The sequence below is a fragment of the Lampetra fluviatilis genome, chromosome 6, assembly GCF_964198595.1.
Source record: "Lampetra fluviatilis chromosome 6, kcLamFluv1.1, whole genome shotgun sequence".
NCBI lineage: Eukaryota > Metazoa > Chordata > Hyperoartia > Petromyzontiformes > Petromyzontidae > Lampetra > Lampetra fluviatilis.
Window position 1 is genome coordinate 1,550,397 of NC_136280.1, and position 12,902 is coordinate 1,563,298.

General features: G+C 44.6%; 1 protein-coding gene across 4 annotated transcripts in view; it reads left to right on the plus strand.

Moving 5' to 3' along the window:
• Window positions 1-3,263, plus strand: part of LOC144933009 (small G protein signaling modulator 2-like) — a 49,055-nt gene extending 45,792 nt beyond the window's left edge. For all 4 annotated transcript variants that reach the window (XM_078857432.1, XM_078857433.1, XM_078857435.1 and 1 more), the window contains 4 exons: window positions 665-774; window positions 959-1,055; window positions 1,858-2,025; window positions 2,798-3,263. In XM_078857432.1, the coding sequence (XP_078713558.1) occupies window positions 665-774; window positions 959-1,055; window positions 1,858-2,025; window positions 2,798-2,886 (464 nt within the window). In that variant the 3' untranslated portion in view covers window positions 2,887-3,263. The remainder of the gene's footprint in view (window positions 1-664; window positions 775-958; window positions 1,056-1,857; window positions 2,026-2,797) is intronic.
• The last annotated feature ends 9,639 nt before the right edge of the window (window positions 3,264-12,902 follow it).

Below are 12,902 nucleotides of genomic sequence, written 5' to 3' on the forward strand. Positions count from 1 at the left end.
ACACACGCACACACCATGCACACACCATGCACACACGCACACACCATGTACACACACACGCACACATCATGTACACGCACGCACCATGTACACACACGCACCATGTACACACACACACCATGTACACACACACGCACACACCATGTACACACACACGCACACACCATGTACACACACATGCACACACCATGTACACACACACGCACACACCATGTACACACACACGCACACACCATGTACACGCACGCACCATGTACACACACGCACCATGTACACACACACACCATGTACACACACACGCACACACCATGTATACACACACGCACACACCATGTACACACACACGCACACACCATGTACACACACACGCACACACCATGTACACGCACGCACCATGTACACACACGCACCATGTACACACACGCACCATGTACACACACACACACCATGTACACACACACGCACACACCATGTACACACACGCACACACCATGTATACACACACGCACACATCATGTACACACACACGCACACACCATGTACACGCACGCACCATGTACACACACACACCATGTACACACACACGCACACACCATGTATACACACACGCACACACCATGTACACACACACGCACACACCATGTACACACATGCACACACACAGAGGCGCTGGCTTACAGCTGCTTCACAGAGATGATGAAGAGAATGACGCTCAACTTCCCGCACGGCGGCGTCATGGACACGCACTTCGCCAACATGAGGTCCCTCATCCAGGTGCGGAGCAGCGGGCGTGATGGTGATGTTCGTGGTGGCGGTGATGTTCATGGCGGGAGTGTTTGGTGATGGTGGCGTTGATGATGAGAGTGGTGGTGATGGTGGTGTTGATGTTGATGGTGTTGATTGTGGTGGTGTTGATGTTGATGGCGGTGATGGTCGATGGTGGTAACATCGTTCCCAGATCCTGGACCCCGAGATGTTCGAGCTGATGGTGCAGAATGGTGACTACACGCACTTCTACTTCTGCTACCGCTGGTTCCTGCTCGACTTCAAACGCGGTGAGCAACTGGCGGGTCCACTCACAGCCTCACGCTTCACCCCGCTCAGAGCACTCACCCTGTCGCCATCACCAGGCCTACCAAAGCTGTCGCTGTCTCTCACCAATTCATTGACCATCCACCTCGCTTCTGCACCTGAGCCGATTTAGGCCTAACCATGACTTAAATCCCTAACCTTCATCCAAACCCACAGCGCCTAACCCTCACCTCTGACCTGTAGGCGATAGGTTAGGAGTTTGACTTATAGGCTCCTCATTTTTAGCTGTAACCCATAACCTATATCCATAACCCCTACCCTCTAGTCCTAACTCCTAACCAATAGCCCTAACCCATAACCTATGTCTATAACCTCTAAACTTTAGCCCTAGACCCTAATTTAGAGTCCGAGGACCTATCCTACAGGCCTAGAACAAGGCCTAATGCTCACGCTAACCCAGGGGTCGGCAACCAAAACAACAAGAAGAGCCATTTTTTTTCGAATTCGGTAAAAAAAGAAACCCTCAATATTTCAAAAGCCACAATGCACTGTGTGGTGAATACAAGACGGTGGTTCCTTAATAAATAACGTCAGGAAATCAGTCCTTGAAGAGACGCACGCGGCTCCGGAGACGCAGGCTGTTGACCCCTGACCTAGACCCTAACTTACAGCCTGAAGCCCTAACCTATAGCCCGAGCACTCGGCATAACGCTCACGCTAACGCTAACCGTGAACTTCCCTGTAACCCTCAACCTAATGCTCCCTCCCTGCCTCTCACCCTGCCTCCCTCCGTCTCTCCGCGGTGGTGGCGGTGGTGGTGCGCAGAGCTGTTGTACGACGACGTGTTCGCTGTGTGGGAGGTGATCTGGGCGGCGCGCCGCGTCTCCTCCGCTCACTTCGTGCTCTTCATCGCGCTGGCCATGGTGGAGCTGTACCGCGACATCATCCTGCACAACAGCATGGACTTCACTGACATCATCAAGTTCTTCAACGGTGCGCGTGCACTCCCCACCCGCCAATCGCTCCCTCCCCCCCACCTTCACACCACCCATCTCGCCCGGCCTCCGTGTTTAAAAATAAAACTCTTAATTAATAATTGAGCAGATCGTCGCGCAGGGAAGTGGTCTGCACGCACGAATTTGTACGTGGGTAACGGTCTGCATCGTTAACGATGCTCTGTGACGCTAAATGTTCATGTTTTGGATCGTGGCCCTTCTTCAAAGGTCAAGAAGTCATGATGGTTACTCATCGATTGGTACTGCACCTTGCCCTCGCTCCCCTCGCTCATGCCGGACACGCGAAGTTGTTGCAAGGCCACTTGGATCGTCCGCTTGCCGACCACTACTGGGTTGCTGTACGTTGTCAGGAGAGTGAATTCTCGGTCTTGGAGACGCACGGCCTGTTTACCAACACCTGCAGCCGCGTGCATAACAATAACAACACTAACAATAATAACAACAACAACAATAACAACAATAATACAACCTGCAGTGGTTGACCCCTTCCGGACGCTTACCCGGTGTTGAGCCACGCAGTAGCAGACCCTTCGGCGTGTCGCAGTGGTGTGTCACCTCCGTGGTGTGTCACCTCGGCGGTGTGCAACCGCCCCCGCTGTGCAACCGCCCCCGCTGTGCAACCGCCCCCGCTGTGCAACCGCCCCCGCTGTGCAACCGCCCCCGCTGTGTAACCGTCCCCACTGTTCCGCGTGCCGTCTGTGCTCCCCCCCCGCTCCCCCCCCCCCTTTTGGCTCTCGTTTCACAAACAGAAATGGCCGAGCACCACGACGCGCAGGTGGTGCTCAGGACCGCGCGCGAACTCGTCAACCAGGTGCAGACGCTGGTCGTCAACAAGTGACCCGGTGACCTCCCGACCTGGCGGCACCCGCGGAGCTGAGTTGTGGGGAGTGGTGGGGTGTGGGGGGCGGGGGGGGGGGAGCGTCCAGTCCCCCCCCCCTAAAGCTCTAAGTTTGTGCACCTCGGCGGTACAGGAGATGGGACTGCGTGTGCGTGCGTGCACGTGCGTGCACGTGCGTGTGTACGTGTGGCTGAGTAGTGTGTGCGTGCGTGTGGCTCAGCAGTGCGTGTGTGTACTTGTGGCTGAGGAGTGCGTGTGCGTGCGTGTGTTGTGCCCTGCAGTGTTCGGGTCAGATTTCCAGACGTATTTATTCATTTTCGTTGTAATTCCACTTTTTTCAAACCCCCATGAAAGAAAGTGGAGAGAGGGGGGGGGGGCGGTGGGGAACACAAAAAACACAAAAACAAGCTGTGAGTTTGCCGTGATTGAATGTATTTTATGTAAATTATAACCAGTTGTCAATTACTTATATAAATGTTGATAAATACTATATATAATACAATATATATGGCATATTTATTTTTCAAAATAATTCAAAGTGCTTTATTAGGTTATTGTACATTGTTAGAAGAGTGGAGTTTGAGTTTTAGATTTTTAAATGATGCTTTGATGACAAGGTCGTTGAATGTCCCTAGCCAATACGCATATTGTAACCTGCGGCTCGTTCGGCTCACGATGGCTCTCGGTGTTCGAGTCCCGGTGATTACATTTGTGATCGCGCGGTGACGCCCAGCGACAACAGCTCGTACGAGCCAAAACGCCACGGCCAATAACGAATCACAGCAGCGACTGACAGGCCCATCACGTCGGCACCCCAAGCACTCGACGTCGGGTGGCAGTCGGGAGGCTCTGCTCGCCGGAGGGAACGAATATTCACAAACGAGGCGCCGGCAGATGGGGAACGGCCTCACCTGACCCCGGTAACCGATTCGCGTGGAGCCGATCGGAGCGCAGCTGCGGTGACGAACGCGGCCGCCCTCCAAGCCACCGCTGTGCCACCAACGCACGCGCAGAGTCCGTTTTGGAGCTGGCAAATCTTGGTATTTGCAAGAATATGCGCAAGGCCTATCTTTGTATCTGTCCATTGCCGAACGAGGGCCTCCCCCGTGCCGCACGGATCGTGGCTGGTTATTCGACCGTACTTCACCGCGCCGGTTCGCGCGGGTCCGGTGAAGGCGTGGAGCACGGACATTGGCGCGTCGTCGGACGGTGCAGCAATGGATAGTTGCCGTGCTGCCCTCCGCTGCCTGTCGCCGACGTAGTCTGTGACCCAACTCACACGGGATGGTCTTGGAATCGAGCCGGGATAGTGCTTGGATTGGGCGACCGCCGTGCCATGGAACAGCCGCTGTGGCGCTGCGTGCGTCGGGTATATTAGTGGGTGCAAAATTGAACGATGCGTGATGGAAACCGGAGGCTCGGTTGGTGTCAGCTGTTGGCTTCAGATCGGAGTTTGGTGGCTGCAAAAAGAAAACGTTTGCAGAGCAGCGGTGAAGACGCAGCGCTGCGTGGATTTAAACAACAAAACCGCGTCGCCCTTCACCAGTCCCGATACCCGGGCCCACATGTTTTGGTGCAAACCTCATTTGCAGTCCCGTAATTAAATTAGAGACCTCAATTAGGAATGCCGATGTTTCGGAATAATGATAAAAGTTGGTAATTATAGTTATTTGTATTTTGGTCAAATTGCAACTGCTCTGACAAATTGCTTCTGGTAAAAAAAACAATTGTTTACCTTTGCCGCAAATTTAATTAATTACGGTTATATTGACTCTCCGAGCTGCAGTAATGACGAGCCTAATTGCGAATTATCCGCAGTCCCGTGCTACTTCCAGCTGCCGCCACCAGCAGCGACTCTGAGCTGCATCTGTGGCCGAGCTGGGAGCTGTGCGTCGAGCCCTGCCATGGATGACCTGACCCTGGCATGACCCCTGACCCTGCCATGACCCCTGACCCGTGGCGTGGCCCACGTGCGACGTGGTGGATGGGGAGGGTTGCGGTGAGTCCTGCTGTGATTCTCTAAACCTTGACGAGGCATTACAACCGCTTTATAATCAAAATTGTGTCGACCTTTAAAGCTGTCCTATCGTCGCGTCATTATTATCGTCGCCCGTTGTCGTCCTTCGACTGAATACTTTGATCCAAAGCAGATGATGTTTTTTTTAAGTGGAACATTGTTGAAAACATAAACCACTGCCGCCCCCGTTGCGCGAAAGCTCCGTGGGGACGAGACTGGGGCGATGACGCGCCGCCCGACTTCGCTGCAAAGGGGTCACTTGGGTCCCGACAGCCGCGATTCGCTTCCCGAGGTGGCAGAGGGTCGTTCTCTGCCCCTACACCCTCCCCCCCCGTTCAGTAGGCCAGCTGCAGCACGGGTGTAAGGCTTCTCCACTGCTAGCCGTGACGGTAGCGGGCACACGTCCACCCGGTGTTGAGCGGCGATGAGAATCCTCCCTGGGCTTGCTTGGATCCTCGCTTCTTCACGAGGCCGCCGTGTTACCCCACCCAGCCCCCGTGATTCTGTCCGACACCTTAGCGAGCCCCAGCTTACCTGATACCGTGGGGTTCACGTTGAGGTTACAATGCGCGGGGTGGTGGCAGAGCCCCTGACGTTGTGGGGGCTGCTGCTGCTGTCCACTGCTGCCATCAGCGGCTGCTGCTGCTTCTGCTTATTGACGCTCCCTGATGCCATGGTGTTTGTGCGGTGATTTAATACACTGGTATCATCGTTACAGGCAGTGGCCGTGAGCGTGTGTAACTTGTGGATACCGTGACTCGTGTGTGTGTGTGTGAGCGTGGGTACTTGTGGATACCTTGAGCAATGTGTGTGTGTGTTGAGTGTGTGCTGTTTTTTTTTATTTGTAACTCATTCCATCAGCTTCGGTCACGCGTTGAATTCGTCGCCGCCGCCGCAGACGAACGTGGCGATATATTTCTCTCTCTTTCCCCCCGATCTCATTCTCCGCGCGTTCAGTGTCGTGTTTGTGTAACGCGAGCCCAGATTGCGGCCCTCGCCAGCGTGAGAGCTGTGGGATTCTTCCCGTGACGTCCCCTTCTCGTTCCGCTCTTCCTCCTCCTCCTCCCAGCGATCTCTTTCTCCTCCTCTCTCCCTCCCACCCCTCTTCGTGTCGTTTTGTCAATGCTGTACTCAACCAAACCTAAAACAGTGTCTCTTGTTTTGTTAATTATAATACAGATGACTGTATGTACACTCCCCTCCACCGTGCACTTGTCTTCTTTGAAGTGTTATGCTTTGGTTCATTCGGTAAGGTCACGTAGAGAGAAAAATAATAAAAAGAAAGTGAATAAAAATAAAAAACTAATGTAGACTGTAGCCTAGTTCTAAATCGGAGTGAGTGTACTGGCAGTCTATAATGTAGACTGTAGCCTGGTTATTAAGCTGGGTGAGTGTACTGGCAGTCTATAATGTAGACTGTAGCCTGGTTCTTAACCTTGGTGAGCGTACTGGCAGTCTATAATGTAGACTGTAGCCTGGTATTTAAGTTTGGTGAGTGTACTAGCAGTCTATAATGCAGACTGTAGCAATGGTTATTAAACTAAGTGAGCGTACTGGTAGTCTTAATGTAGACTGTAGCCTGTTTCCTAACCTCGGTGAGTGTACTGGCAGTCTATAATGTAGACTGTAGCCTGGTTTTTAAGATGATGAGCATATTGGCAGTCTATGATGTAGACTGTGGCAATGGTTATTAAACTGAGTGAGCGTACTGGCAATCTATAATGTATACTGTAGCCTGGTTCTTAACCTGCATAAAATAAAATGAAAATAAAAACTAAAACCACGACATTTCGGTCGCAACACAAGCGGTCGTCATCAGGAAAAGGGGGGTTAGCCTCTAAAGGCAAACTGTTTATAAAGGTTTAGAAATGGGCGTAGCCCAAGTGTGTCCGCAGCATGGGCGGGGCAGCTAATGTTAATGTGGGAGGAAGCAACGCCAACGCAGTGGATCTCCACCAATCAAAGGGCCGCCCGGCAATCATTGCACCTCGCTCCACACACCCACACTGCTGACGGTGGAGTTTGACAAAAAAAACACAAATCAAGTCATGACCCAAAGTGGTTGATGACATATTTACAATGATTGCTGAGTTTATAACCATCCTCCCGGTTGACATTGTGTCTGTGTCTGTATATATGGATGGCTTCGTGAACTAATCTTTGTTGATAGCCAGTAGGCTTGCAAAGTACCATCCTCTTAGAGAAATCAATTTCGTGTGAGCCAGCCGCATTAAAATAATGATCAGTCACGGCAGAAGTATTGGTCCTACCGTGTTTCAAATCTGCCTTATGCCTCTCTCCCCTTACCCAACCCTGTCCCCCTCCCCTCTTTCCCCTCATCTTCTCATATGCCACCATATCACCTTTAGCTAACCTCATCGTACCATTTATAACCCGTGTAAAGCGGCTTGGATGTAAATTTAAGATGTAATATAAGATGAGATAAAAGCTCTAAGAGAATGAATCCAGTTGCCGTTGACCATCATGGGGCAGCAACCTGTTCCGAGGTCCATAAATGCTCAACGCGTCGTAACGGAGCACAATCGGGCAATGCTCCGAATCTTTGAGCCCTCCTTGACACGGTGCCGAACCAAAGGGACATTTGGAAGAGAAAAGAAAACGGCGGCTATGGCACGGTTACACATGGTGCGGACAGGAACGAGGTTGGTAAGTCGGCAAGAGGACATGGCAGGGCGAGTGCTACCGGAGATGCGGTTGCGACAGAAAGATTTGCGCTGAGAAGGGAGCCGTGGCTACGATGGTGGCAGTGCCGGATTAAGCTCGTGCGGGGTCTGTAGCATATGTAGCTACTTTTGCTACGAGGATAAGCCGGCACTGGATGGGGGGGGGGGGGCAATGGCCGAGCCTAGTGACCACGGAGAAGACCTCAGAGTGGATGGCGGGAGGTTGAGGGGGGACATCTCGGAGGTGACCACGTGTCCACCGTGCAGCAGCAGAGGGTGGAGAGCGTTGTTGGTCATGAGGTTGTGGTGGCACCAACGGCTTTGGCCATGGAGACATCTTCTTCCTAAGTAAGCCTAAGCGTTATGAAGGAAATAATGTTAGAGAAAAGCAAAGTGATTTCTATTTGGCCATGAAAATGTAATGCGAAATTTTCCACATTGTCTCTCATCTATAGCATACTATGCCCTAATGCGATGAGGGAACTCACTTTCTATAGAAAAATAGTGATTATTTTTCCAGACATTTTTGGTCAAAATCGACAATGGTTAGGAAGTCGATTTTTTATGCCATATGCAACGTGACATTTCCCACTTTTTCTTTCATTTACAGCATACTAAGCCCTAATGCGACGAGGGAACTCACTTTTTATAGCAAAACAAAGTGTGTTATTTCTGGCCATTTTTGCTCAAAATCTGTCGGTTTTTCGTGTAAAAATTTTTGGTAAAATTTCCCACTTTTTCTTTCATTTACAGCTTCCTAAGCCATAATGTGATGAGGGAACTCACTTTTTTTTTACAAAAAAAGAGATTTTTTTCTGGCCATTTTTTCTCAAAATTGACATAGGTTAGTATGTCGGATTTACGTGTAAAAATTTTTGGTAAAATATCCCACTTTTTCTTTCATTTACAGCAGTGTAAGCCCTAATGCGATGAGTGAACTCACTTTTTATAAAAAAATAAAGTCCATTTTTTCTGGCCATTTTTTCTCAAAATCGACATAGGTTCGTATGTCGGTTTTTCGTATAAAAATTTTCGGTAAAATTTCCCACTTTTTCTTTAATTTACAGCAGAGTAAGCCCTAATGCGACGAGGGAATTAACTTTTTATAGCAAAACAAAGTGTGTTATTTCTGGCCATTCTTGCTCAAAATCTGTCGGTTTTTCATGTAAAAATTTTTGGTAAAATTTCCCACTTTTTTTTTCATTTACAGCAGAGTAAGCCCTAATGCGATGAGGGAACTCACTTTTAATCAAAAAAATAAAGTCAATTTTTTCTGACCCTTCTTTCTCAAAATCGACATAGGCTAGTATGTAGATTTTTCGTGTAAAAATTATAGGTTAAATTTCCCACTTTTTCTTTCATTTACAGCTTCCTAAGCCATAATGTGATGAGGGAACTCACTTTTTTTTACAAAAAATAGATTTTTTTCTGGCCATTTTTTCTCAAAATTGACATAGGTTAGTATGTCAGTTTTTAGTGTAAAATTTTTGGGTAAAATTTCCCACTTTTTCTTTCATTTACAGCAGTGTAAGCCCTAATGCGATGAGTGAACTCACTTTTTATAAAAAAATAAAGTCCATTTTTTCTGACCCTTCTTTCTCAAAATCGACATAGGCTAGTATGTAGATTTTTCGTGTAAAAATTATAGGTTAAATTTCCCACTTTTTCTTTCATTTACATCTTCCTAAGCCATAATGTGATGAGGGAACTCGCTTTTTATTTTTAAAAAAATACATATTTTTTTTCTGGCCATTTTTTCTCAAAATCGACATAGGTTCGTATGTCGGTTTTTCGTATAAAAATTTTCGGTAAAATTTCCCACTTTTTCTTTAATTTACAGCAGAGTAAGCCCTAATGCGACGAGGGAATTCACTTTTTATAGCAAAACAAAGTGTGTTATTTCTGGCCATTTTGACTCAAAATCTGTCGATTCTTCGCGTAAAAATTATAGGTTAAATTTCCCACTTTTTCTTTCATTTACAGCTTCCTAAGCCCTAATGTGATGAGGGAACTCACTTTTTATTTTTAAAAAATACATGTTTTTCTGGCCATTTTTTCTCAAAATTGACATAGGTTAGTATGTCGGTTTTTGGTGTAAAAATTTTCGGTAAAATTTCCCACTTTTTCTTTCATTTACAGCAGTGTAAGCCCTAATGCGATGAGGGAACTCACTTTTTATTTTAAAAAATACATTTTCTGGCCATTTTTTCTCAAAATCGACGTAGGTATGTCGATTTTTCGTGTCAAAATTATAGGTTAAATTTGCCACTTTGTCTTTCATTTACCGCTTCCTAAGCCCTAATGTGATGAGGGAACTCACTTTTTATTTTAAAAAATACATACTTTTCTGGCCATTTTTTCTCAAAATCGACATAGGTATGTCGGTTCTTCGTATAAAAATTTTCGGTAAAATTTCCCACTTTTTCTTTCATTTACAGCAGAGTAAGCCCTAATCCGACGAGGGAATTCACTTTTTATAGCAAAACAAAGTGTGTTATTTATGGCCATTTTTTACTCAAAATCTGTCGATTCTTCGCGTAAAAATTATAGGTGAAATTTCCCACTTTTTCTTTCATTTACAGCAGAGTAAGCCCTAATGCGATGAGGGAACTCACTTTTTATAAAAAAATAAAGTCCATTTTTTCTGACCCTTCTTTCTCAAAATCGACATAGGCTAGTATGTAGATTTTTCGTGTAAAAATTATAGGTTAAATTTCCCACTTTTTCTTTCATTTACAGCTTCCTAAGCCATAATGTGATGAGGGAACTCACTTTTTTTTTACAAAAAAGAGATTTTTTTCTGGCCATTTTTTCTCAAAATTGACATAGGTTAGTATGTCGGATTTACGTGTAAAAATTTTTGGTAAAATATCCTACTTTTTCTTTCATTTACAGCAGTGTAAGCCCTAATGCGATGAGTGAACTCACTTTTTATAAAAAAATAAAGTCCATTTTTTCTGACCCTTCTTTCTCAAAATCGACATAAACTAGTATGTCGATTTTTCGTGTAAAAATTATAGGTTAAATTTCCCACTTTTTCTTTCATTTACCGCTTGCTAAGCCCTAATGTGATGGGGGAACTCGCTTTTTATTTTAAAAAATACATACTTTTCTGGCCATTTTTTCTCAAAATCGACATAGGTATGTCGGTTTTTCGTATAAAAATTTTCGGTAAAATTTCCCACTTTTCTTTCATTTATAGCAGAGTAAGCCCTAATGCGACGAGGGAATTCACTTTTTATCGCAAAACAAAGTGTGTTATTTCTGGCCATTTTGACTCAAAATCTGTCGATTCTTCGCGTAAAAATTAAAGGTTAAATTTCCAACTTTTTCTTTCATTTACCGCTTCCTAAGCCATAATGTGATGAGGGAACTCACTTTTTTTTTACAAAAAATAGATTTTTTTCTGGCCATTTTTTCTCAAAATTGACATAGGTTAGTATGTCAGTTTTTGGTGTAAAATTTTTGGGTAAAATTTCCCACTTTTTCTTTCATTTACAGCAGTGTAAGCCCTAATGCGATGAGTGAACTCACTTTTTATAAAAAAATAAAGTCCATTTTTTCTGGCCATTTTTTCTCAAAATCGACATAGGTTCGTATGTCGGTTTTTCGTATAAAAATTTTCGGTAAAATTTCCCACTTTTTCTTTAATTTACAGCAGAGTAAGCCCTAATGCGACGAGGGAATTCACTTTTTATAGCAAAACAAAGTGTGTTATTTCTGGCCATTCTTGCTCAAAATCTGTCGGTTTTTCATGTAAAAATTTTTGGTAAAATTTCCCACTTTTTTTTTCATTTACAGCAGAGTAAGCCCTAATGCGATGAGGGAACTCACTTTTAATCAAAAAAATAAAGTCAATTTTTTCTGACCCTTCTTTCTCAAAATCGACATAGGCTAGTATGTAGATTTTTCGTGTAAAAATTATAGGTTAAATTTCCCACTTTTTCTTTCATTTACAGCTTCCTAAGCCATAATGTGATGAGGGAACTCACTTTTTTTTACAAAAAATAGATTTTTTTCTGGCCATTTTTTCTCAAAATTGACATAGGTTAGTATGTCAGTTTTTAGTGTAAAATTTTTGGGTAAAATTTCCCACTTTTTCTTTCATTTACAGCAGTGTAAGCCCTAATGCGATGAGTGAACTCACTTTGTATAAAAAAATAAAGTCCATTTTTTCTGACCCTTCTTTCTCAAAATCGACATAGGCTAGTATGTAGATTTTTCGTGTAAAAATTATAGGTTAAATTTCCCACTTTTTCTTTCATTTACATCTTCCTAAGCCATAATGTGATGAGGGAACTCGCTTTTTATTTTTAAAAAAATACATATTTTTTTTCTGGCCATTTTTTCTCAAAATCGACATAGGTTCGTATGTCGGTTTTTCGTATAAAAATTTTCGGTAAAATTTCCCACTTTTTCTTTAATTTACAGCAGAGTAAGCCCTAATGCGACGAGGGAATTCACTTTTTATAGCAAAACAAAGTGTGTTATTTCTGGCCATTTTGACTCAAAATCTGTCGATTCTTCGCGTAAAAATTATAGGTTAAATTTCCCACTTTTTCTTTCATTTACAGCTTCCTAAGCCCTAATGTGATGAGGGAACTCACTTTTTATTTTTAAAAAATACATGTTTTTCTGGCCATTTTTTCTCAAAATTGACATAGGTTAGTATGTCGGTTTTTGGTGTAAAAATTTTCGGTAAAATTTCCCACTTTTTCTTTCATTTACAGCAGTGTAAGCCCTAATGCGATGAGGGAACTCACTTTTTATTTTAAAAAATACATTTTCTGGCCATTTTTTCTCAAAATCGACGTAGGTATGTCGATTTTTCGTGTCAAAATTATAGGTTAAATTTGCCACTTTGTCTTTCATTTACCGCTTCCTAAGCCCTAATGTGATGAGGGAACTCACTTTTTATTTTAAAAAATACATACTTTTCTGGCCATTTTTTCTCAAAATCGACATAGGTATGTCGGTTCTTCGTATAAAAATTTTCGGTAAAATTTCCCACTTTTTCTTTCATTTACAGCAGAGTAAGCCCTAATCCGACGAGGGAATTCACTTTTTATAGCAAAACAAAGTGTGTTATTTATGGCCATTTTTTACTCAAAATCTGTCGATTCTTCGCGTAAAAATTATAGGTGAAATTTCCCACTTTTTCTTTCATTTACAGCAGAGTAAGCCCTAATGCGATGAGGGAACTCACTTTTTATAAAAAAATAAAGTCCATTTTTTCTGACCCTTCTTTCTCAAAATCGACATAGGCTAGTATGTAGATTTTTCGTGTAAAAATTATAGGTTAAATTTCCCACTTT